This window comes from Lithobates pipiens, unplaced genomic scaffold (genome assembly GCF_037356315.1).
Source record: "Lithobates pipiens isolate NorthernLeopardFrog02 unplaced genomic scaffold, aLitPip1_a1.2 Scaffold_73, whole genome shotgun sequence".
Taxonomy (NCBI): domain Eukaryota; kingdom Metazoa; phylum Chordata; class Amphibia; order Anura; family Ranidae; genus Lithobates; species Lithobates pipiens.
Window position 1 is genome coordinate 391,071 of NW_027507896.1, and position 26,272 is coordinate 417,342.

Sequence of the window (26,272 nt, forward strand, 5' to 3'; positions counted from 1 at the left end):
AGAGGTTGGGGATGATGGTTGGTTATGAAGGAGAGGTTGGGGATGGTGGTTGGTTATGAAGGAGAGGTTGGGGATGATGGTTGGTTATGAAAGAGAGGTTGGGGATGGTGGTTGGTTAGGAAGGAGAGGTTGGGGATAATGGTTGGTTATGAAGGAGAGGTTGGGAAATGGTGGTTGGTTAGGAAGGAGAGGTTGGGGATGATGGTTGGTTACGAAGGAGAGGTTGGGGATGGTGGTTGGTTATGAAGGAGAGGTTGGGGGTGGTGGTTGGTTATGAAGGAGAGGTTGGGAAATGGTGGTTGGTTAGGAAGGAGAGGTTGGGGATGATGGTTGGTTACGAAGGAGAGGTTGGGGATGGTGGTTGGTTACGAAGGAGAGGTTGGGGATGGTGGTTGGTTACGAAGGAGAGGTTGGGGATAATGGTTGGTTATGAAGGAGAGGTTGGGAAATGGTGGTTGGTTAGGAAGGAGAGGTTGGGGATGATGGTTGGTTACGAAGGAGAGGTTGGGGATGGTGGTTGGTTATGAAGGAGAGGTTGGGGGTGGTGGTTGGTTATGAAGGAGAGGTTGGGAAATGGTGGTTGGTTAGGAAGGAGAGGTTGGGGATGATGGTTGGTTACGAAGGAGAGGTTGGGGATGGTGGTTGGTTACGAAGGAGAGGTTGGGGATGGTGGTTGGTTACGAAGGAGAGGTTGGGGATGGTGGTTGGTTACGAAGGAGAGGTTGGGGGTGGTGGTTGGTTATGAAGGAGAGGTTGGGGATGATGGTTGGTTATGAAGGAGAGGTTGGGGATGGTGGTTGGTTATGAAGGAGAGGTTGGGGATGATAGTTGGTTATGAAGGAGAGGTTGGGGATGGTGGTTGGTTATGAAGGAGAGGTTGGGGATGATAGTTGGTTATGAAGGAGAGGTTGGGGGTGATGGTTGGTTATGAAGGAGAGGTTGGGGATGATAGTTGGTTATGAAGGAGAGGTTGGGGATGGTGGTTGGTTATGAAGGAGAGGTTGGGGATGATGGTTGGTTATGAAGGAGAGGTTGGGGATGATGGTTGGTTATGAAGGAGAGGTTGGGGAATGATGGTTGGTTATGAAGGAGAGGTTGGGGATGATGGTTGGTTATGAAGGAGAGGTTGGGGGTGGTGGTTGGTTATGAAGGAGAGGTTGGGGGTGGTGGTTGGTTAGGAAGGAGAGGTTGGGGATGATGGTTGGTTATGAAGGAGAGGTTGGGGATGGTGGTTGGTTAGGAAGGAGAGGTTGGGGAATGATGGTTGGTTATGAAGGAGAGGTTGGGGATGATGGTTGGTTATGAAGGAGAGGTTTGGGATGATGGTTGGTTATGAAGGAGAGGTTGGGGGTGGTGGTTGGTTAGGAAGGAGAGGTTGGGGGTGGTGGTTGGTTATGAAGGAGAGGTTGGGGATGGTGGTTGGTTATGAAGGAGAGGTTGGGGATGGTGGTTGGTTAGGAAGGAGAGGTTGGGGGTGGTGGTTGGTTATGAAGGAGAGGTTGGGGATGATGGTTGGTTATGAAGGAGAGGTTGGGGATGATGGTTGGTTATGAAGGAGAGGTTGGGGAATGATGGTTGGTTATGAAGGAGAGGTTGGGGATGATGGTTGGTTATGAAGGAGAGGTTGGGGATGATGGTTGGTTATGAAGGAGAGGTTGGGGAATGATGGTTGGTTATGAAGGAGAGGTTGGGGATGATGGTTGGTTATGAAGGAGAGGTTGGGGATGGTGGTTGGTTATGAAGGAGAGGTTGGGGATGATAGTTGGTTATGAAGGAGAGGTTGGGGGTGATGGTTGGTTATGAAGGAGAGGTTGGGGATGATAGTTGGTTATGAAGGAGAGGTTGGGGATGGTGGTTGGTTATGAAGGAGAGGTTGGGGATGATGGTTGGTTATGAAGGAGAGGTTGGGGATGATGGTTGGTTATGAAGGAGAGGTTGGGGAATGATGGTTGGTTATGAAGGAGAGGTTGGGGATGATGGTTGGTTATGAAGGAGAGGTTGGGGGTGGTGGTTGGTTATGAAGGAGAGGTTGGGGGTGGTGGTTGGTTAGGAAGGAGAGGTTGGGGATGATGGTTGGTTATGAAGGAGAGGTTGGGGATGATGGTTGGTTATGAAGGAGAGGTTGGGGATGATGGTTGGTTATGAAGGAGAGGTTGGGAATGATGGTTGGTTATGAAGGAGAGGTTGGGGATGATGGTTGGTTATGAAGGAGAGGTTGGGGGTGGTGGTTGGTTAGGAAGGAGAGGTTGGGGGTGGTGGTTGGTTAGGAAGGAGAGGTTGGGGGTGGTGGTTGGTTAGGAAGGAGAGGTTGGGGGTGGTGGTTGGTTAGGAAGGAGAGGTTGGGGAATGATGGTTGGTTATGAAGGAGAGGTTGGGGATGATGGTTGGTTATGAAGGAGAGGTTTGGGATGATGGTTGGTTAGGAAGGAGAGGTTGGGGGGTGGTGGTTGGTTAGGAAGGAGAGGTTGGGGGTGGTGGTTGGTTATGAAGGAGAGGTTGGGGATGGTGGTTGGTTATGAAGGAGAGGTTGGGGATGGTGGTTGGTTAGGAAGGAGAGGTTGGGGGTGGTGGTTGGTTATGAAGGAGAGGTTGGGGATGATGGTTGGTTATGAAGGAGAGGTTGGGGATGATGGTTGGTTATGAAGGAGAGGTTGGGGAATGATGGTTGGTTATGAAGGAGAGGTTGGGGATGATGGTTGGTTATGAAGGAGAGGTTGGGGATGATGGTTGGTTATGAAGGAGAGGTTGGGGAATGATGGTTGGTTATGAAGGAGAGGTTGGGGATGATGGTTGGTTATGAAGGAGAGGTTGGGGATGATGGTTGGTTATGAAGGAGAGGTTGGGGGTGGTGGTTGGTTAGGAAGGAGAGGTTGGGGATGATGGTTGGACATGAAGGAGAAGCTTGATTGTGTCCATGACCCTTCCTGTGTCCCCCATGTCTTCATTGCTCTTCCTGTGTCCTCATTGTCTGAGTCTTCTGGTGTCCTCCATGTTTTCATGATTCCTCTGGTGTCTTCCATGTTTTCATGATTCCTCTGGTGTCTTCCATGTTTTCATGATTCCTCTGGTGTCCTCCATGTTTTCATGATTCCTCTGGTGTCCTCCATGTTGTACAGGTGGGCTGCAGGCTGGGCGTACGGCATGACAGCGGGGACACAATGCATATCCTAATCAATGGGGAGGACATGGGACCAGCAGCCAGTGGCATTCCTAAGGTGAGATATAAACCTCCACACTGACCCATCATATCCTTACACTGTGCCAGAGGGTGAGGAACCTCCACAGTGGCTCATTATCCTCTCCTGTACAGCAGAGCTCAGACTGGCTAGATATATACCCCATACATGTAGTGCCCCTAGCGGTGGAGTCAGGAATCTCACGCTGAGCACACAGACCTGTCCTTGACTCTCCATTCAGAGACATAGCTGACAATGCTTCCTCTCCTTCTCTCCAGGGTGTCCATGCTGTCCTGGATTTGCATGGCTGTGTTAGCGCTGTGTCCGTTGTCAGTTCCTCAGTCATAGAGGAATCCGATGCCACCAAACCACCATCTGTTACATCTGAGAGTGAAGAGGAGGAGGACATCGAGTATCATGTAAGTGACGCCCCGTGCCGGCAGTACAGGCCCTCCTCCTGAAGGGCGACACAAGGATGATGACCTCTTCCTGTATTTTGCAGAGTGATCCTGTCCCGGCCCTCCAGCCCCACTCCTTACATTTTATGGGGAATCATGGGAAGAACATATTACTGTCACATGGGAACCGAACAGCCACACGCGTGTCCAGCTACAACCAAGGCATTGTGGTCCTGGCCCAGCCTCTCCCTCGTCTCTTCCTTTTCCAGGTCCGTAGGATGACTTCTGATGATGAGAGAGACCGGGGGGGGGAGGGGTATGAGATGTATGATGGGGGGGGGGGTGTATGATGGTGGTATCTTCCTCCTGGAGACATGGTGGTGTATGAGATGTATGATGGGGGGGTGTATGATGGTGGTATCTTCCTCCTGGAGACATGGAGGTGTATGAGATGTATGATGGGGGGGATGTATGATGGTGGTATCTTCCTCCTGGAGACATGGTGGTGTATGAGATGTATGGTGGGGGGTGTATGATGGTGGTATCTTCCTCCTGGAGACATGGTGGTGTATGAGATGTATGGTGGGGGGATGTATGATGGTGGTATCTTCCTCCTGGAGACATGGTGGTGTATGAGATGTATGATGGGGGGATGTATGATGGTGGTATCTTCCTCCTGGAGACATGGTGGTGTATGAGATGTATGATGGGGGGGATGTATGATGGTGGTATCTTCCTCCTGGAGACATGGTGTATGAGATGTATGGTGGGGGGGTATATGATGGTGGTATCTTCCTCCTGGAGACATGGTGGTGTATGAGATGTATGGTGGGGGGTATATGATGGTGGTATCTTCCTCCTGGAGACATGGTGTATGAGATGTATGGTGGGGGGGTATATGATGGTGGTATCTTCCTCCTGGAGACATGGTGGTGTATGAGATGTATGGTGGGGGGTATATGATGGTGGTATCTTCCTCCTGGAGACATGATGGTGTATGAGATGTATGATGGGGGGGATGTATGATGGTGGTATCTTCCTCCTGGAGACATGGTGTATGAGATGTATGGTGGGGGGGTATATGATGGTGGTATCTTCCTCCTGGAGACATGGTGTATGAGATGTATGATGGGGGGATGTATGATGGTGGTATCTTCCTCCTGGAGACATGGTGTATGAGATGTATGGTGGGGGGGTATATGATGGTGGTATCTTCCTCCTGGAGACATGGTGGTGTATGAGATGTATGGTGGGGGGTGTATGATGGTAGTATCTTCCTCCTGGAGACATGGTGGGGTATGAGATGTATGATGGGGGGGTGTATGATGGTGGTATCTTCCTCCTGGAGACATGGAGGTGTATGAGATGTATGATGGGGGGGATGTATGATGGTGGTATCTTCCTCCTGGAGACATGGTGGTGTATGAGATGTATGGTGGGGGGTGTATGATGGTGGTATCTTCCTCCTGGAGACATGGTGGTGTATGAGATGTATGGTGGGGGGATGTATGATGGTGGTATCTTCCTCCTGGAGACATGGTGGTGTATGAGATGTATGATGGGGGGATGTATGATGGTGGTATCTTCCTCCTGGAGACATGGTGGTGTATGAGATGTATGATGGGGGGGATGTATGATGGTGGTATCTTCCTCCTGGAGACATGGTGTATGAGATGTATGGTGGGGGGGTATATGATGGTGGTATCTTCCTCCTGGAGACATGGTGGTGTATGAGATGTATGGTGGGGGGTATATGATGGTGGTATCTTCCTCCTGGAGACATGGTGTATGAGATGTATGGTGGGGGGGTATATGATGGTGGTATCTTCCTCCTGGAGACATGGTGGTGTATGAGATGTATGGTGGGGGGTATATGATGGTGGTATCTTCCTCCTGGAGACATGATGGTGTATGAGATGTATGATGGGGGGGATGTATGATGGTGGTATCTTCCTCCTGGAGACATGGTGTATGAGATGTATGGTGGGGGGGTATATGATGGTGGTATCTTCCTCCTGGAGACATGGTGTATGAGATGTATGATGGGGGGATGTATGATGGTGGTATCTTCCTCCTGGAGACATGGTGGTGTATGAGATGTATGGTGGGGGGTATATGATGGTGGTATCTTCCTCCTGGAGACATGGTGGTGTATGAGATGTATGATGGGGGGATGTATGATGGTGGTATCTTCCTCCTGGAGACATGGTGGTGTATGAGATGTATGATGGGGGGATGTATGATGGTGGTATCTTCCTCCTGGAGACATGGTGGTGTATGAGATGTATGGTGGGGGGATGTATGATGGTGGTATCTTCCTCCTGGAGACATGGTGGTGTATGAGATGTATGATGGGGGGATGTATGATGGTGGTATCTTCCTCCTGGAGACATGGTGGTGTATGAGATGTATGGTGGGGGGATGTATGATGGTGGTATCTTCCTCCTGGAGACATGGTGGTGTATGAGATGTATGATGGGGGGGATGTATGATGGTGGTATCTTCCTCCTGGAGACATGGTGGTGTATGAGATGTATGATGGGGGGATGTATGATGGTGGTATCTTCCTCCTGGAGACATGGTGGTGTATGAGATGTATGATGGGGGATGTATGATGGTAGTATCTTCCTCCTGGAGACATGGTGGTGTATGAGATGTATGATGGGGGGATGTATGATGGTGGTATCTTCCTCCTGGAGACATGGTGGTGTATGAGATGTATATGGAGTGAGGTATGAAATGGGACGTTGATAGTGTCTTGGTGGTGTACGGGGGTCCGGGTGGTGTACGGGGGGTCCGGGTGGTGTACGGGGGGTCCGGGTGGTGTACGGGGGGTCCGGGTGGTTTACGGGGGGTCCGGGTGGTGTACGGGGGTCCGGTGTTGGTGTTATAATTTGGTGAGAACGTGTCCTCTATACCGATAGGTGAGGATAGACCAGCTCTCCTCGCGGTGGACATCCTCGCTCTCCTTGGGAGTCGTCGGCGTTTCACCGGAGAGGCTCAACTTCCCAGCTACAGCCGCCGCCATCAAGAGGAGCTCCTGGATCTTCCAGCGCAGCGCTGTCCTCTGCAACGGAACCAAGGTATCCCCGGCGTTGTACGGAGCCCAGGCATCCCCGGCATTGTACGGAGCCCAGGCGTCCCCGGCATTGTACGGAGCCCAGGCGTCCCCGGCATTGTACGGAGCCCAGGCGTCCCCGGCATTGTACGGAGCCCAGGCATCCCCGGCATTGTGGGACTCCTCCTCCTTCATGTGCTGACCAATGATTGAGAGGTAGAAGTTTTCCATTTCAGAGAAGCGTGCCACATCCCCTTCCTCAGCCTTCTGATTGGTTCTCAGAGGTCTTGATCATTATAAGGTATCGGCAGTAACGGAGTCACCCCTTCCATCCTAGGCCCAGATTTCCCATGGAGCCTCGCCTGCTGCCCCACCCATCCCAACAACAAGCCCCGCCCACTTTCATATAACAGTCTGTCTGTACTGCCCAATCAATTCATTATTTGTGACAGTTGAATTGCAGGGGCGGTGCTTAGTTTTGGGAGGGGTGGAGCAGTGGGTTCCCCATATAGGGCCCATCTTGGGGATCTTCAGGGGCCCAAGGGGACAGACTGAATGACTGCTGGGCACACAGGGCCCCTCGTCACGTTGGGAATATTTCCGTCCTGGGCAGGTTGGTGAACGCTGCACTAAAGTACAAAGATAAGCATTGTTCAGACGTTCTTGTGGTCCTAGCACCCCTGCCTGACAGCAAAGCCAGGTCCTGGGCCTCCATTACAGCAGCACTGCTTGGTCAGCGACACACCCCTAGCCTATGAATGGACAGTGAATGAGCAGCATTCCTCTCCTGATTGGCTGCTGTACATTTTGAACAGATGGAGGTTCTTATACTAGCTGCATGTAAATCTCCATATTAGGGTTAGGAGGGGTGTGAATAAGTACAGGGGGTGGGATTTATGTTCAGTCGGGGTTCCCCTTTAGACAGTTTGCACACTCGGGGCCACCCCAGTACTCCTCCGCTGCTCCTTTCTCTGCCTTGGTACTTCTGGGTATGTGGGGAGCATGTGAGCTCCTCCCATGATGCACTGGTCTGGCCTGGCCTGGCAGCCAATCTCTAGGCCCGATCGCTGTCACATGATGAAAGGGAGGTGGCTGATATCCCTGCTCCCCACAGCCAACACTGGAGCCTTGTGGGGGAGGAGTGGAGGGGTGAGTCGGTGATAGTAGTGTGGGGGAGGGGAGGTGGATAGGGCGGAATGTGGTGTGTCCTCCATACTATGATGATTTCTCATCTCATTATTCTCACACTATGATGTCACGTTCTCCTTAGATCCGGGAAGGTTACGGGCCCAATCTTGACCTGTGTCCGGAGGGGACGTGCCTAGGCCTCCTGGTGGACTCCTCCGGTGGGCTGCACCTCTATATCAATGGATTGGATCAGGGGGTCGGAGTCCCGGACCTACCGGAGCTGTCTTACGTCATAGTGGACCTGTACGGGCAGTGCGAGCAGGTCAGTGTCCCCGGCCTGGTGGGTGTGATAGTGGGTGGTCTGTCCCTCGTCCAGTGGGTGTGATAGTGGGTGGTCTGTCCCTCGTCCAGTGGGTGTGATAGTGGGTGGTCTGTCCCTCGTCCAGTGGGTGTGATAGTGGGTGGTCTGTCCCTGATCTGGTGGGTGTGATAGTGGGTGGTCTGTCCCTCGTCCAGTGGGTGTGATGGTGGGTGGTCTGTCCCTCGTCCAGTGGGTGTGATAGTGGGTGGTCTGTCCCTGATCTGGTGGGTGTGATAGTGGGTGGTCTGTCCCTCGTCCAGTGGGTGTGATGGTGGGTGGTCTGTCCCTCGTCCAGTGGGTGTGATAGTGGGTGGTCTGTCCCTGATCCAGTGGGTGTGATAGTGGGTGGTCTGTCCCTCGTCCAGTGGGTGTGATGGTGGGTGGTCTGTCCCTCGTCCAGTGGGTGTGATAGTGGGTGGTCTGTCCCTCGCCTACTGGGTGTGATGGTGGGTGGTCTGTCCCTGATCTGGTGGGTGTGATAGTGGGTGGTCTGTCCCTCGTCCAGTGGGTGTGATGGTGGGTGGTCTGTCCCTCGTCCAGTGGGTGTGATAGTGGGTGGTCTGTCCCTCGTCCAGTGGGTGTGATGGTGGGTGGTCTGTCCCTCGTCCAGTGGGTGTGATAGTGGGTGGTCTGTCCCTCGCCTACTGGGTGTGATGGTGGGTGGTCTGTCCCTGATCTGGTGGGTGTGATAGTGGGTGGTCTGTCCCTCGTCCAGTGGGTGTGATGGTGGGTGGTCTGTCCCTCGTCCAGTGGGTGTGATAGTGGGTGGTCTGTCCCTCGCCTACTGGGTGTGATGGTGGGTGGTCTGTCCCTCGTCCAGTGGGTGTGATAGTGGGTGGTCTGTCACTCGCCTACTGGGTGTGATGGTGGGTGGTCTGTCCCTCGTCCAGTGGGTGTGATGGTGGGTGGTCTGTCCCTCGTCCAGTGGGTGTGATAGTGGGTGGTCTGTCCCTCGCCCAGTGGGTGTGATAGGGGGTGGTCTGTCCCTCGTCCAGTGGGTGTGATAGTGGGTGGTCTGTCCCTCGCCCAGTGCGTGTGATAGTGGGTGGTCTGTCCCTCGTCCAGTGGGTGTGATAGTGGGTGGTCTGTCCCTCGCCCAGTGGGTGTGATAGTGGGTGGTCTGTCCCTCGCCCAGTGCGTGTGATAGTGGGTGGTCTGTCCCTCGTCCAGTGGGTGTGATAGTGGGTGGTCTGTCCCTCGTCCAGTGGGTGTGATAGTGGGTGGTCTGTCCCTCGCCCAGTGGGTGTGATGGTGGGTGGTCTGTCCCTTGCCCAGTGGGTGTGATGATGATGGGTGGTCTGTCCCTCGCCCAGTGGGTGTGATGATGGTGGGTGGTCTGTCCCTGGTCCAATGGGTGTGATGATGGTGGGGTGGTCTGTCCCTCGCCCAGTGCGTGTGATAGTGGGTGGTCTGTCCCTCGTCCAGTGGGTGTGATAGTGGGTGGTCTGTCCCTCGTCCAGTGGGTGTGATAGTGGGTGGTCTGTCCCTCGTCCAGTGGGTGTGATAGTGGGTGGTCTGTCCCTCGTCCAGTGGGTGTGATAGTGGGTGGTCTGTCCCTCGTCCAGTGGGTGTGATGGTGGGTGGTCTGTCCCTCGTCCAGTGGGTGTGATAGTGGGTGGTCTGTCCCTCGTCCAGTGGGTGTGATAGTGGGTGGTCTGTCCCTCGCCCAGTGCGTGTGATAGTGGGTGGTCTGTCCCTCGCCCAGTGCGTGTGATAGTGGGTGGTCTGTCCCTCGTCCAGTGGGTGTGATAGTGGGTGGTCTGTCCCTCGTCCAGTGGGTGTGATAGTGGGTGGTCTGTCCCTCGTCCAGTGGGTGTGATAGTGGGTGGTCTGTCCCTCGTCCAGTGGGTGTGATGGTGGGTGGTCTGTCCCTCATCCAGTGGGTGTGATGATGGTGGGTGGTCTGTCCCTCATCCAGTGGGTGTGATAGTGGGTGGTCTGTCCCTCGTCCAGTGGGTGTGATAGTGGGTGGTCTGTCCCTCGTCCAGTGGGTGTGATAGTGGGTGGTCTGTCCCTCGTCCAGTGGGTGTGATGGTGGGTGGTCTGTCCCTCGCCCAGTGGGTGTGATGATGATGGGTGGTCTGTCCCTCGCCCAGTGGGTGTGATGATGGTGGGTGGTCTGTCCCTGGTCCAATGGGTGTGATGATGGTGGGGTGGTCTGTCCCTGGTCCAATGGGTGTGATGATGGTGGGGTGGTCTGTCCCTGGTCCAATGGGTGTGATGATGGTGGGTGGTCTTTCCCTGGTCCAATGGGTGTGATGATGGTGGGTGGTCTGTCCCTCGCCTAGTGGGTGGTCTTTCCCTGGTCCAATGGGTGTGATGATGGTGGGTGGTCTGTCCCTCGTCCAGTGGGTGTGATGATGGTGGGTGGTCTGTCCCTGGTCCAATGGGTGTGATGATGGTGGGGTGGTCTTTCCCTGGTCCAATGGGTGTGATGATGGTGGGTGGTCTTTCCCTGGTCCAATGGGTGTGATGATGGTGGGGTGGTCTGTCCCTGGTCCAATGGGTGTGATGATGGTGGGGTGGTCTGTCCCTGGTCCAATGGGTGTGATGATGGTGGGTGGTCTTTCCCTAGTCCAGTGGGTGTGATGATGGTGGGGTGGTCTGTCCCTGGTCCAATGGGTGTGATGGTGGTGGGTGGTCTGTCCCTGGTCCAATGGGTGTGATGGTGGTGGGTGGTCTGTCCCTGGTCCAATGGGTGTGTAGATAATGATATCTCTTGGTCAGTCTGTATAATGTGGGGGTGGTTGGCGTCCCTTGTCCAGCCTATATAGGGTGTGGGGGGAGGGCGGCTGTGCCCCCTGTGCCCCTTGGCTCACATATATTACCTGTAATGTATAACTGTACGAGGGTCTTTTTTTGCAGATCTCCATAGTGACGGGGGAGGCACAGGGGGCGGAGTCTGATACTCACGAAGGCCATCTTCCTGGAGAGCGGGAGAAGGCGGACATGGTGGACGGTAGGTTTCCCCTGCAGACATGGTGGACGGTAGGTTCCCCCTCATCCCCCCCCCATTGTTCTGTATTGTGTGCGGAGCGCCCCCCACTGACCAGGCTTTGTATACAGGAGTGAAGGAAAGTGTGTGCTGGGCCCCTCCGGATCCCCTCACCCTGCTGAGCTGTGAATATCTCGCTCTGTGTATGAGGTTCAAGGAGTCTCTGCTGCTTCCAGGTGAGGATCCCTGACCCCGCCCCCAGGGGGCGCCTCATAAAGAGCAGACAATGATTTCTCTGCCACGTCTGATGAGGTAAAATGGGTTTTCATTGACCATTCTCTCCCTCCTGTAGATGGATATTTCATGGAGGACCCAAAGCTGAGCGTGTGTCACTGCGACTCGTGTCACAAACTGCGAGGAGACGAGATGTACCGCAAACGTGGCGACCCGCCCCGGGAATACGCAGAGCCCAACGGCTGGTGCAGCTTCCCGCTCCGGTATGTGTGACCCCTCCCACCCCTACTCCGCTATGGCAGGCCACTCCCCCACCAATCTCTGACCCCGCTCCAGTATGTGTGACCCCCTCCCACCCCTACTCCGCTATGGCTGGCCACTCCCCCACCAATCTCTGACCCCGCTCCGGTATGTGTGACCCCTCCCACCCCTACTCCGCTATGGCTGGCCACTCCCCACCAATCTCTGACCCCGCTCCTGTATGTGTGACCCCTCCCACCTCTCCTCTGCTATGGCAGGCCACTCCCCACCAATCTCTGACCCCGCTCCAGTATGTGTGACCCCTCCCACCCCTACTCCGCTATGGCTGGCCACTCCCCCACCAATCTCTGACCCCGCTCCTGTATGTGTGACCCCTCCCACCCCTACTCCGCTATGGCAGGCCACTCCCCCACCAATCTCTGACCCCGCTCCGGTATGTGTGACCCCTCCCACCCCTACTCCGCTATGGCTGGCCACTCCCCCACCAATCTCTGACCCCGCTCCGCTATGTGTGACCCCTCCCACCTCTCCTCTGCTATGGCTGGCCACTCCCCCACCAATCTCTGACCCCGCTCCTGTATGTGTGACCCCTCCCATCCCTCCTCCTCCTCTGGTATGGCTGACCCCTCCCATCCCTCCTCCTCCTCTGGTATGGCTGACCCCTCCCATCCCTCCTCCTCCTCTGGTATGGCTGACCCCTCCCATCCCTCCTCCTCCTCTGGTATGGCTGACCCCTCCCATCCCTCCTCCTCCTATGGTATGGCTGACCCCTCCCATCCCTCCTCCTCTGGTATGGCTGACCCCTCCCATCCCTCCTCCTCTGCTATGGCTGGCCACTCCCCCACCAATCTCTGACCCCGGTACGTGTGACCCCTCCCACCCCTACTCTGCTATGGCTGGCCACTCCCTCACCAGTCTCTGACAGTTCTCTTGTATGTATGACCCCTCCCATCCCTCCTCTGGTATGGCTGACCCCTCCCATCCCTCCTCCTCTGGTATGGCTGATCCCTCCCATCCCTCCTCCTCCTCTGGTATGGCTGATCCCTCCCATCCCTCCTCCTCCTCTGGTATGGCTGATCCCTCCCATCCCTCCTCCTCCTCTGGTATGGCTGACCCCTCCCATCCTTCCTCCTCCTCTGGTATGGCTGACCCCTCCCATCCCTCCTCCTCCTCTGGTATGGCTGACCCCTCCCATCCCTCCTCCTCCTCTGGTATGGCTGACCCCTCCCATCCCTCCTCCTCCTCTGGTATGGCTGACCCCTCCCATCCCTCCTCCTCTGGTATGGCTGACCCCTCCCATCCCTCCTCCTCTGGTATGGCTGACCCTCCCATCCCTCCTCCTCGTGTATGGCTGACCCCTCCCATCCCTCCTCATTTATGGCTGACTCCTCCATCCCTCCTCCTCATGTATGGCTGACCCCTCCCATCCCTCCTCCTCATGTATGGCTGACCCCTCCCATCCCTCCTCATGTATGGCTGACCCTTCCCATCCCTCCTCCTCTGGTATGGCTGACCCCTCCCATCCCTCCTCCTCTGGTATGGCTGACCCCTCCCATCCCTCCTCCTCGTGTATGGCTGACCCCTCCCATCCCTCCTCATTTATGGCTGACTCCTCCCATCCCTCCTCCTCATGTATGGCTGACCCCTCCCATCCCTCCTCATGTATGGCTGACTCCTCCCATCCCTCCTCTTCTGGTATGGCTGACCCTTCCCATCCCTCCTCCTCTGGTATGGCTGATCCCTCCTCCTCCTCTGGTATGGCTGATCCCTCCCATCCCTCCTCCTCTGGTATGGCTGATCCCTCCCATCCCTCCTCCTCCTCTGGTATGGCTGACCCTTCCCATCCCTCCTCCTCATGTATGGCTGACTCCTCCCATTCCTCCTCCTCATATATGGCTGACCCCTCCCATCCCTCCTCATGTATGGCTGACTCCTCCCATCCCTCCTCCTCCTCTGGTATGGCTGACCCCTCCCATCCCTCCTCCTCCTCCTGGTATGGCTGACCCCTCCCATCCCTCCTCCTCCTCTGGTATGGCTGACCCCTCCCATCCCTCCTCCTCTGGTATGGCTGACCCCTCCCATCCCTCCTCCTCTGGTATGGCTGACCCCTCCCATCCCTCCTCCTCTGGTATGGCTGACCCCTCCCATCCCTCCTCCTCTCGTATGGCTGACTCCTCCCATCCCTCCTCTTCTGGTATGGCTGACCCTTCCCATCCCTCCTCCTCATGTATGGCTGACTCCTCCCATTCCTCCTCCTCCTCATATATGGCTGACCCCTCCCATCCCTCCTCATGTATGGCTGACCCCTCCGATCCCTCCTCCTCCTCTGGTATGGCTGACCCCTCCCATCCCTCCTCCTCCTCTGGTATGGCTGACCCCTCCCATCCCTCCTCCTCCTCTGGTATGGCTGACCCCTCCCATCCCTCCTCCTCCTCCTCTGGTATGGCTGACCCCTCCCATCCCTCCTCCTCCTCTGGTATGGCTGACCCCTCCCATCCCTCCTCCTCCTCTGGTATGGCTGACCCCTCCCATCCCTCCTCCTCCTCTGGTATGGCTGACCCCTCCCATCCCTCCTCCTCCTCTGGTATGGCTGACCCCTCCCATCCCTCCTCCTCCTCTGGTATGGCTGACCCCTCCCATCCCTCCTCCTCCTCTGGTATGGCTGACCCCTCCCATCCCTCCTTCTCCTCTGGTATGGCTGACCCCTCCCATCCCTCCTCCTCCTCTGGTATGGCTGACCCCTCCCATCCCTCCTCCTCCTCTGGTATGGCTGACCCCTCCCATCCCTCCTCCTCCTCTGGTATGGCTGACCCCTCCCATCCCTCCTCCTCCTCTGGTATGGCTGACCCCTCCCATCCCTCCTCCTCCTCTGGTATGGCTGACCCCTCCCATCCCTCCTCCTCCTCTGGTATGGCTGACCCCTCCCATCCTTCCTTCTCCTCTGGTATGGCTGACCCCTCCCATCCCTCCTCCTCCTCTGGTATGGCTGACCCCTCCCACCCCCCCCTCCTCCTCCTCCTCCTCCTCCTCCTCCTCCTCCTGTATGGCTGACCCCTCCCCAGTTGTGTAATGTTATACAGCTCCGCCTTCTTTCTCTGGCAGGCTCAACCCTCGGCTCTCCTGTACACAGTATAAGAAGTGGCATATCGCCTACCAGGGCAGTAGTGCGGGAGGAGTTCGCCGGACGCTGGACCGAGGGGAACTGATGCCAGGTACGTGCAATGGGGGGGGGGGGGGCACTGCTGGGAAAATGGTTTCTTCCCCCACCATTGGGGGACACAGGAAGTCCCACCACCTTCGGGTCATACAGGGGAACCCGGCACTGGCTGAGCCGAGATCACCCCGGCTACTCCCAGCATGCCTCACTGGGTTTTTGCCAAGGATGGAAGTTTTTTCAGACACCATTTTTTCTCCTCTACCAGCAGCGTCCTCTTCTTGGTGCAGTGAGGTTCTTACTCTGGTCACCCATGGCTTTATGGCCCAAATCGTCCAGTCATGGCGACCATATCAATCGGATGGGAAATGACGGCTTGATAGTCACATAGATCAGTATTTCACAAAAGTCAGGACACCCCTAAGTGAAAATCTCCAAATTGGGGCCCAATTAGCCATTTTCCCTCCCCGGTGTCATGTGACTGGTTAGTGTTACAAGGTCTCAGGTGTGAATGGGGAGCAGGTGTGTTAAATTTGGTGTTATCGCTCTCACTCTCTCATCCTGGTCACTGGAAGTACAACATGGCACCTCATGGCAAAGAACTCTCTGAAGATCTGAAGATAAGAATTGTTGCTCTACATAAAGATGGTGTAGGCTATAAGAAGATTGCCAAGACCCTGAAACTGAGCTGCAGCACAGTGGACAAGACCATACAGCGGTATAACAGGACAGGTTCCCCTCAGAACAGGCCTCGCCATGGTCCACCAAAGAAGTTGAGGTCACGTGATCAGCGTTATATCCAGAGGTTGTCTTTGGGAAATAGACGTATGAGTGTTGCCAGCATTGCTGCAGAGGTTGTAGGGGTGGGGGGGTCAGCCTGTCAGTGCTCAGACCATACGCCGCACACTGCATCAAATTGGTCTGCATGGCTGTCATCCCAGAAGGAAGCCTCTTCTAAAGATGGTGCACAAGAAAAGACCACAAACAGTTTTCTGAAGACAAGCAGACTAAGGAGATGGATTACTGGAACCATGTCCTGTGGTCTGATGAGACCAAGATAAAGGTATTTGGTGTCAGATGGTGTCAGGCGTGTGTGGGGGCAACCAGGTGAGGAGGACAAAGACAAGTGTGTCTTGTCTACAGTCAGGCATGGTGGTGGGGGTGTCATGGTCTGGGGCTGCATGAGTGCTGCCGGCACTGGGGGGCTACAGATCATTGAGGGGACCATGAATGCCAACAATGTACTGTGACATACTGAAGCAGAGCATCATCCCCTCCCTTCAGAGACTGGACCGCAGGGCAGTATTCCAACATGATAACCACCCCAAACACACCTCCAACACCACCACTGTCTTGCTAAAGAAGCTGAGGGGAAAGGTGATGGACTGGCCAAGCATGTCTCCAGACCTAAACCCTATTGATCATCTGTGGGACATCATCAGACGGAAGGTGGAGGAGGGGAAGGTCTCCAACATCCACCAGCTCTGTGATGTCATCATGGGGGAGGGGAAGAGGACTCCAGTGGTGACCTGTGAAGCTCTGGTGACCTCCATGACCAAGAGGGTGAAGGCAGTGCTGGAAAATAATGGAGGCCACACAAAATATTGACACTTTGGGCCCAATCTGGACATTTTCACTTGGGGGTGTACTGACTTTTGTTGCCAGTGGTTTAGACATGAATGGCTGTGTGTTGAGTTATTTTGAGGGGACAGGAAATTTACACTGTTATACAAGCCGTACACTCACTACTTTACATTGTAGAGAAATGTGACTGAGGGGGTGTACTTTTGTCACATATTGTGTATAGACACATGATGGGTGTATCCACGAGCCACCCACATCCCAGGGCACAACCCTAATTAGGGTTAATTGGTGTCCAGGGGTGGGTGGGGGGTCGGGACTCTTCCACCCCCTCCCCCAACTGCTCATCCCATGGCATGAGAATAAACCTCAATGCTTGGGCATATCGTCTCACCCCTGACGGTGCAACTGCCGGGTCAGATGGCGATCATAGGGGCCACCGCGCCGAACTGGAAGTGACGTGGCCGCTCACTGGTTAAGTGCGTATTTTGCAAGGCAGAAGAGGAAAACCTAGGCAAAAAAAGTGATAAGTAAAACGTCCACAAGATGGCGCCATACAGATGATGAGTTTATCAAGCGTAACTTCAATGTTCGGGCAATCAGAATATATAAATAACTCATCAACCTATACATCTCTCTAAAGTGTCATGCAATCATATCCCAGCTGGAGGGAAGCGGGGTCGTGGGCCTGTAAGGGAAGCGGGGTCGTGGGCCTGTAAGGGAAGCGGGGATCGTGGGCCTGGTAGGCAAGCGGGGATCGTGGGCCTGGTAGGCAAGCGGGGGTCGTGGGCCTGGTAGGCAAGCGGGGGTCGTGGGCCTGGAAGGCAAGCGGGGGTCGTGGGCCTGGAAGGCAAGCGGGGGTCGTGGGCCTGGAAGGCAAGCGGGGGTCGTGGGCCTGGTAGGCAAGCGGGGGTCGTGGGCCTGGTAGGCAAGCGGGGGTCGTGGGCCTGGTAGGCAAGCGGGGGTCGTGGGCCTGGAAGGCAAGCGGGGGTCGTGGGCCTGGAAGGCAAGCGGGGGTCGTGGGCCTGGAAGGCAAGCGGGGGGTCGTGGACGCCGGAAGGCAAGCGGGGGGGTGGTGGACGCCGGAAAGGCAAGCGGGGGGGGGGGTGGTGGACGCCGGAAGGCAAGCGGGGGGTGGTGGACGCCGGAAGGCAAGCGGGGGGTGGTGGACGCCGGAAGGCAAGCGGGGGGTGGTGGACGCCGGAAGGGAAGCGGGGTCGTGGGCCAGAGAGGAAGCGGGGTCGTGGGCCGGAGGCACAAGCCATGTATCTGGAGAGTGTATACAGCAGTAAGATGAAAAGGGGGAAAAAAACTCAAGCCACCTATGGAGGAACTCTGGGATGATAGTCCTGTTTTCCGATTGAATCCTGAACCTTCAGAAATCTGTGTGGGAACGGACTTGGAGTAGTTGGGTTCAGTCCTAGACTCAGACCAGAATATTTCCCCCTTCCGGAGATGGTTGGGGGTCATCACTTCTAGACTCGTGTTCTGCAGTTCAGGAGTCGTCCGTCTTTGCAGAAGAGGCCCAGGTCTGATGGTGGCCTCCTTCAAGGTAGTCCCACTTTTGCCCAGCTTCACTCCAGATCCCTACAAAGCCGTGCTGTGTCCTTGTGGAACATTCATCTGATGTCTGTGGCTTGGTGGCTGAGAAATCCAGTTCTGAAATCTGGGAAGTTCTTCCCTCCCGCCTTCTAGAATATTTGCACGATGGTTGGCGGCCCATTTCAATACAGAGACGTCCCGGGCACCCTGCAGCACATGGACTTTGTCATTGGTGAAATGTTGTATCCTGAGGCTATCCTCCTCATGTCCTAGGGAAGTATATAACCCATGCCCCCTCTACAGGCTATATATAATATAGTGTGTGTGTGTGTACTGTCCTCCACAGGCTCCTCTTGTATCCTCATCTCTGGCCATATACAACGTATGTTATACCATATACTGTCCTCCGCAGGCTCCTCTTGTATCCTCACCTCCGTGCCCATGAAGTCCGATCCTCAGAATGGTTTCCCAGCGTCTGAGCCCAATGTCTTACAGAGCCGTGAGGTGCAGAGTGTTGTACTGTCTCCAACCCTGCGATACGCCGGCCTGCCCGACTTCTGCCCTAAAGTACAGTGAGTATTACATTCTGTATATAGGAGGTGTCCGGAGGTAATTCAGGGGGCATATTTGTGAACCAATACAGTGTGACTGTGTAATGTGTACCATTTTATACCGTCCTCTTCCTCTCACAGGGGGCTGGTAGAGAGTGTTGGGGTGGACGAGGAGCTGGTTAGTTGTGGGATGTTTTGAATGGATGGGATACTGATGGCTTAATGGTAGTGCTGGATTGACAGCGTGTTGATGGGTTGTTGGGACGGATGGGGTGTTGGGAGTGTTGGACGGATGGGGTGTTGGGAATGTTGGACGGATGGGGTGTTGGGAGTGTTGGATGGATGGGGTGTTGGGAGTGTTGGATGGATGGGGTGTTGGGAGTGTTGGATGGATGGGGTGTTGGGAATGTTGGATGGATGGGGTGTTGGGAATGTTGGATGGATGGGGTGTTGGGAGTGTTGGATGGATGGGGTGTTGGGAGTGTTGGATGGATGGGGTGTTGGGAGTGTTGGATGGATGGGGTGTTGGGAATGTTGGATGGATGGGGTGTTGGGAATGTTGGATGGATGGGGTGTTGGGAGTGTTGGATGGATGGGGTGTTGGGAGTGTTGGACGGATGGGGTGTTGGGAGTGTTGGACGGATGGGGTGTTGGGAGTGTTGGACGGATGGGGTGTTGGGAGTGTTGGATGGATGGGGTGTTGGGAGTGTTGGATGGATGGGGTGTTGGGAGTGTTGGACGGATGGGGTGTTGGGAGTGTTGGATGGATGGGGTGTTGGGAATGTTGGAGGGATGGGGTGTTGGGAGTGTTGGAGGGATGGGGTGTTGGGAGTGTTGGAGGGATGGGGTGTTGGGAGTGTTGGACGGATGGGGTGTTGGGAGTGTTGGATGGTTGGGATGTTAATGGGATGTTGAGAGTGTTGGATGGATGGGATGTTGGGAGTGTTGGGTGGATGGGGTGTTGATGGGATGTTGGGAGTGTTGGGTGGATGGGGTGTTGATGGGATGTTGGGAGTGTTGGATGGATGGGATGTTGGCAGTGTTGGGTGGATGGGTGTTGATGGGGTGTTTGGGAGTGTTGGATGGATGGGATGTTGGGAGTGTTGGGTGGGATGGGGTGTTGATGGGATGTTGGGAGTGTTGGATGGATGGGATGTTGATGGGATGTTGGGAGTGTTGGATGGATGAGATGTTGATGGGGATGTTGGGATTGTTGGGTGTTTGGGATACTGATGGGATGTTGAGAGTGTTGGATGGATGGGATGTTGAGAGTGTTGGATGGATGGGATGTTGGGAGTGTTGGATGGATGGGATGTTGAGAGTGTTTGGATGGATGGGATGTTGAGAGTGTTGGATGGATGGGATGTTGAGAGTGTTGGGTGGATGGGGTGTTGAGATGTTGGGAGTGTTGGATGGATGGATTTGATGGGATGTTGAGAGTGTTGGATGGATGGGGTGTTGATGGGATGTTGAGAGTGTTGGATGGATGGGATGTTGGGAGTGTTGGGTGGATGGGGTGTTGATGGGATGTTGGGAGTGTTGGATGGATGGGGTGTTGTGGGATGTTGAGAGTGTTGGATGGATGGGATGTTGGGAGGGTTGGATGGATGGGGTGTTGATGGGATGTTGAGAGTGTTGGATGGATGGATGTTGAGAGTGTTGGGTGGATGGGGTGTTGAGATGTTGGGAGTGTTGGATGGATGGGGGTGTTGATGGGATGTTGATGGGATGTTGATGGGATGTTGTGGAGTGTTGGATGGATGAGATGTTGATGGATGAGTTGTTGATGTTGGTTGATGGGTGTTGTGGAATGTTGGAGGATGGGTAGTGGGAGTGTTGGATGGATGGGGTGTTGGGGAGTGTTGGATGGATGGGGTGTGGGGAGTGTTGGATGGATGGGTGTTGGAATGTTGGATGATGGGGTGTTGGGAATGTGGATGGATGGTTGGTTGGGAGTGTAGGATTGGATGGGTGTTGGGAGTGTTGGATGGAGGGTGTGGGGTGTGGATGGAGGGGTGTTGGAATGTTGGATGGATGGGTGTTGGGAATGTTGGATGGATGGGGGTGTTGGGAGTGTTGGATGGATGGGGTGTTGGGAGTGTTGGAGGATGGGGGTGTTGGGAGTGTTGGACGGATGGGGTGTTGGGAGTGTTGGACGGATGGGGTGTTGGGAGTGTTGGACGGATGGGGTGTTGGGAGTGTTGGATGGATGGGTGTTGGGAGTGTTGGATGGATGGGTGTTGGGAGTGTTGGACGGATGGGGTGTTGGGAGTGTTGGATGGATGGGGTGTTGGGAGTGTTGGAGGGATGGGGTGTTGGAGTGTTGGAGGGGTGTTGGAGTGGGGTGGTGTTGGGAGTGTTGGACGGATGGGGTGTTGGGAGTGTTGGATGGTTGGGATGTTAATGGGATGTTGAGAGTGTTGGATGGATGGGATGTTGGGAGTGTTGGGTGGATGGGGTGTTTGATGGGATGTTGGGAGTGTTGGGTGGATGGGGTGTTGATGGATGTTGGGAGTGTTGGATGGATGGGATGTTGGAGTGTTGGTGGATGGGTGTTGATGGGATGTTGGGAGTGTTGGATGGATGGGATGTTGATGGGATGTTGGGAGTGTTGGATGGATGAGATGTTGATGGGATGTTGGGATTGTTGGGTGTTTGGGATACTGATGGGATGTTGAGAGTGTGGATGGATGGGATGTTGAGAGTGTTGGATGGATGGGATGTTGGGAGTGTTGGATGGATGGGATGTTGAGAGTGTTGGATGGATGGGATGTTGAGAGTGTTGGATGGATGGGTTGTTGAGAGTGTTGGGTGGATGGGGTGTTGAGATGTTGGAGGTGTTGGATGGATGGGATGTTTGATGGGATGTTGAGAGTGTTGGATGGATGGGGTGTTGATGGGATGTTGAGAGTGTTGGATGGATGGGATGTTGGGAGTGTTGGGTGGATGGGGTGTTGATGGGGATGTTGGGAGTGTTGGATGGATGGGGTGTTGATGGGATGTGAGAGTGTTGGATGGATGGGATGTTGGGGAGTGTTGGATGGATGGGGTGTTGATGGGATGTTGAGAATGTTGGATGGATTGGGATGTTGAGAGTGTTGGGTGGATGGGGTGTTGAGATGTGGGAGTGTTGATGGATCGGGTGTTGATGGATGTTGGGAGTGTTGGATGGATGGGATGTTGATGGGATGTTGGGAGTGTTGGATGGATGAGATGTTGATGGGATGTTGAGAGTGTTGGATGGATGGGATGTTGATGGGATGTTGAGAGTGTTGGATGGATGGGATGTTGATGGGATGTTGGGAGTGTTGGATGGATGGGATGTTGATGGGATGTTGGGAGTGTTGGATGGATGGATGTTGATGGGATGTTGGGAGTGTTGGATGGGTGGGATGTTGATGGGATGTTGAGAGTGTTGGATGGATGGGATGTTGATGGGATGTTGGGAGTGTTGGATTGATGGGATGTTGAGAGTGTTGGATGGATGGGATGTTGATGGGATGTTGGGAGTGTTGGATGGATGGGATGTTGATGGGATGTTGAGAGTGTTGGATGGATGGGATGTTGATGGGATGTTGGGAGTGTTGGATGGATGAGATGTTGATGGGATGTTGAGAGTGTTGGATGGATGGGGTGTTGGTGGGATGTTGGGAGTGTTGGATGGATGGGATGTTGATGGGATGTTGGGAGTGTTGGATGGATGGGATGTTGATGGAATGTTGAGAGTGTTGGATGGATGGGATGTTGATGGGATGTTGGGAGTGTTGGATGGATGAGATGTTGATGGGATGTTGAGAGTGTTGGATGGATGGATGTTGATGGGATGTTGGGAGTGTTGGATGGATGGGATGTTGATGGGATGTTGGGAGTGTTGGATGGATGGGATGTTGATGGGATGTTTGAGATTGTTGGGATGGATGGGTGTTGATGGGATGTTGGGGAGTGTTGGATGGATGGGATGTTGATGGGATGTTGGGAGTGTTGGATGGATGGGATGTTGATGGGATGTGGGAGTGTTGGATGGATGGGATGTTGATGGGATGTTGGGAGTGTTGGATGGATGGATGTTGATGGGATGTTGATGGGATGTTGGGAGTGTTGGATGGATGGGATGTTGATGGGATGTTGGGAGTGTTGGATGGATGGGATGTTGATGGGATGTTGAGAGTGTTGGATGGATGGGATGTTGATGGGATGTTGGGAGTGTTGGATGGATGGGATGTTGATGGGATGTTGGGAGTGTTGGATGGATGGGATGGTTGATGGGATGTTGGGAGTGTTGGATGGATGGGATGTTGGGAGTGTTGGGTGGATGGGATGTTGATGGGATGTTGGAGTGTTGGATGGATGGGATGTTGGGTGTTTGGGATACTGATGGGATGTTGAGAGTGTTGGATGGATGGGATGTTGATGGGATGTTGAGAGTGTTGGATGGATGAGATGTTGATGGGATGTTGGGAGTGTTGGATGGATGAGATGTTGATGGGATGTTGAGAGTGTTGGATGGATGGGATGTTGATGGGATGTTGAGAGTGTTGGATGGATGGATGTTGATGGGATGTTGGGAGTGTTGGATGGATGGGATGTTGATGGGATGTTGGGAGTGTTGGATGGATGGGATGTTGATGGGATGTTGGGAGTGTTGGGTGGATGGGGTGTTGATGGGATGTTGGGAGTGTTGGATGGATGGGATGTTGGGAGTGTTGGATGGATGGGATGTTGATGGGATGTTGGGAGTGTTGGATGGATGGGATGTTGATGGGATGTTGAGAGTGTTGGATGGATGGGATGTTGATGGGATGTTGGGAGTGTTGGATGGATGAGATGTTGATGGGATGTTGAGAGTGTTGGATGGATGGGATGTTGATGGGATGTTGGGAGTGTTGGATGGATGGGATGTTGATGGGATGTTGGGAGTGTTGGATGGATGGGATGTTGATGGGATGTTGAGAGTGTTGGATGGATGGGATGTTGATGGGATGTTGGGAGTGTTGGATGGATGGGATGTTGATGGGATGTTGGGAGTGTTGGATGGATGGGATGTTGAATGGGATGTTGGGAGTGTTGGATGGATGGGATGTTGATGGGATGTTGGGAGTGTTGATGGATGGGATGTTGATGGGATGTTGATGGGATGTTGGGGAGTGTTGGATGGATGGGATGTTGATGGGATGTTGGGAGTGTTGGATGGATGGGATGTTGATGGGATGTTGAGAGTGTTGGATGGATGGGATGTTGATGGGATGTTGGGAGTGTTGGATGGATGGGATGTTGATGGGATGTTGGGAGTGTTGGATGGATGGGATGTTGATGGGATGTTGGGAGTGTTGGATGGATGGGGATGTTGGGAGTGTTGGGTGGATGGGATGTTGATGGGATGTTGATGGGATGTTGGGAGTGTTGGATGGATGGGATGTTGGGTGTTTGGGATACTGATGGGATGTTGAGAGTGTTGGATGGATGGGATGTTGATGGGATGTTGAGAGTGTTGGATGGATGAGATGTTGATGGGATGTTGGGAGTGTTGGATGGATGAGATGTTGATGGGATGTTGAGAGTGTTGGATGGATGGGATGTTGATGGGATGTTGAGAGTGTTGGATGGATGGGATGTTGATGGGATGTTGGGAGTGTTGGATGGATGGGATGTTGATGGGATGTTGGGAGTGTTGGATGGATGGGATGTTGATGGGATGTTGGGAGTGTTGGGTGGATGGGATGTTGATGGGATGTTGAGAGTGTTGGATGGATGGGATGTTGATGGGATGTTGGGAGTGTTGGATGGATGGATGTTGATGGGATGTTGGGGAGTGTTGGATGGATGGGATGTTGATGGGATGTTGGGAGTGTTGGGTGGATGGGGTGTTGATGGGATGTTGGGAGTGTTGGATGGATGGGATGTTGGGAGTGTTGGATGGATGGGATGTTGATGGGATGTTGGGTGTTTGGGATACTGATGGGATGTTGAGAGTGTTGGATGGATGGGATGTTGATGGGATGTTGGCAGTGTTGGACGGATGGGGTGTTGGTGGGATGTTGGGAGTGTTGGATGGATGAGGTGTTGGGAGTGTTGGATGGATGAGGTGTTGGGAGTGTTGGATGGATGGGGTGTTGGGAATGTTGGATGGATGGGGTGTTGGGAGTGTTGGATGGATGGGGTGTTGGGAGTGTTGGATGGATGGGGTGTTGGGAGTGTTGGACGGATGGGGTGTTGGGAGTGTTGGATGGATGGGGTGTTGGGATGTTGGGAGTGTTGGACGGATGGAGTGTTGGGATGATGGAGTGTTGGATGGATGGGGTGTTGGGATGTTGGGAGACTTGAATGGATGAGGTGTTGGTGGTTTGTTGGTTGTGTTGGATGGATGGGATGTTGATGGGATGTTGGGAGTGTTGGACGGATGGGGTGTTGGTGGTGTTTGACGGATGGGGTGTTGGTGGTTTGTTGGTTGTGTTGGAGGGATGGGGTGTTGGGAGTGTTGGCCGGATGGGGTGTTGGGAGTATTGGACGGATGGAGTGTTGGGATGATGGGAGTGTTGGACGGATGGGGTGTTGATGGGGTGTTGGTGGTTTGTTGGTTGTGTTGGAGGGATGGTGTGTTGGGAGTTTTGGCTGGATGGGGTGTTGGTGGGGTGTTGGATGAATGGGGTGTTGGGATGTTGGGAGTGTTGGCCGGATGGGGTGTTGGGAGTATTGGACGGATGGAGTGTTGGGATGTTGGGAGTGTTGGCCGGATGGGGTGTTGGGAGTATTGGACGGATGGAGTGTTGGGATGATGGGAGTGTTGGACGGATGGGGTGTTGATGGGGTGTTGGTGGTTTGTTGGTTGTGTTGGAGGGATGGGGTGTTGGGAGTGTTGGCCGGATGGGATGTTGGGAGTGTTGGCCGGATGGGGTGTTGGGAGTATTGGACGGATGGAGTGTTGGGATGATGGGAGTGTTGGACGGATGGGGTGTTGATGGGGTGTTGGTGGTTTGTTGGTTGTGTTGGGTGGACGCGGTGGGGATAGTTTATTCTCGCTGTAATAGCGCCCTCTTCTGTGGTGTAGGAAGTAGAAGTTCTCATAAACAAAGTTCAGCGGGAATCATGTGTGAGATTCTATTCCTCTCTTGACCTTTGTATTGGGGGGACAACAACCCCTTTGGTGACCTTTCTTCTTCTCTTTCAGATTCAGAGACCCCCGCTCTCAGCGTGTATTTGGAGCCCAGGTTGCTCTACAAATTTGTGTACGGCCGGGATCTTACAAGATGGGCCCCCCTTCCTCAGGGGCTTCTGAACTCCTGGACCCCAGAATTCCCAGCTCTGAGGTAGAATGGATCACGAAGGAAAAGGGGGCCACCGTTCTGAGGGGTCTTCTGGTGCGAGTTGAATGAACTTTGAACTTCTGTTCCGCTAACAGCACAGGAGGACAGCGGACGGGAAATCTGTGCCACATCGGGGGAGTCTGTTACACATCCTCAGTGACCCCTCTGCTCCTCCCCCTTTCTGTCCTCTGCTCCTCCCCCTTTCTGTCCTCTGCTCCTCCCCCTTTCTGTCCTCTGCTCCTCCCCCTTTCTGTCCTCTGCTCCTCCCCCTTTCTGTCCCTCACCCTTTTTCCTGAGCTCCACCCCTTTTCTGTCCTTCCCCCAGCTTCCCCTCCCCCCCCCCCCCCCCCCTCAGTCACCCATCCCCCTTATTCCATGTGTTTCCAGATTGTTTACATCCCCTTTAATTTATTGACAGAATGAAGCTTCTGGCGGGTGGCTTGCAATGTGAACGGGGGACCCCTGTGTCTCCAATATTCCGGGCTCCGCCCTCGGCAGGCTCCGCCCTCCCCAGGCCCCCTTATTTAAGCTGCTTTTCTCTTGATTTGTACATTGAGTTTATTTTTTTTAATACATAAAATCTTGTACAGAA

At 54.3% G+C, this 26,272-nt stretch overlaps 1 protein-coding gene across 1 annotated transcript in view; it reads left to right on the plus strand.

Moving 5' to 3' along the window:
* The window catches only part of LOC143959396 (neuralized-like protein 4), a gene marked incomplete in the record, with an annotated part of 104,341 nt that extends 78,069 nt beyond the window's left edge, over positions 1 to 26,272 (plus strand). The window contains 11 exon segments of the mRNA XM_077468032.1: positions 3,117 to 3,215; positions 3,455 to 3,595; positions 3,679 to 3,843; positions 6,499 to 6,657; positions 7,903 to 8,082; positions 10,987 to 11,080; positions 11,188 to 11,292; positions 11,409 to 11,553; positions 14,654 to 14,763; positions 18,241 to 18,400; positions 25,545 to 26,272. Of these exon segments, the coding sequence (XP_077324158.1) occupies positions 3,117 to 3,215; positions 3,455 to 3,595; positions 3,679 to 3,843; positions 6,499 to 6,657; positions 7,903 to 8,082; positions 10,987 to 11,080; positions 11,188 to 11,292; positions 11,409 to 11,553; positions 14,654 to 14,763; positions 18,241 to 18,400; positions 25,545 to 25,749 (1,563 nt within the window).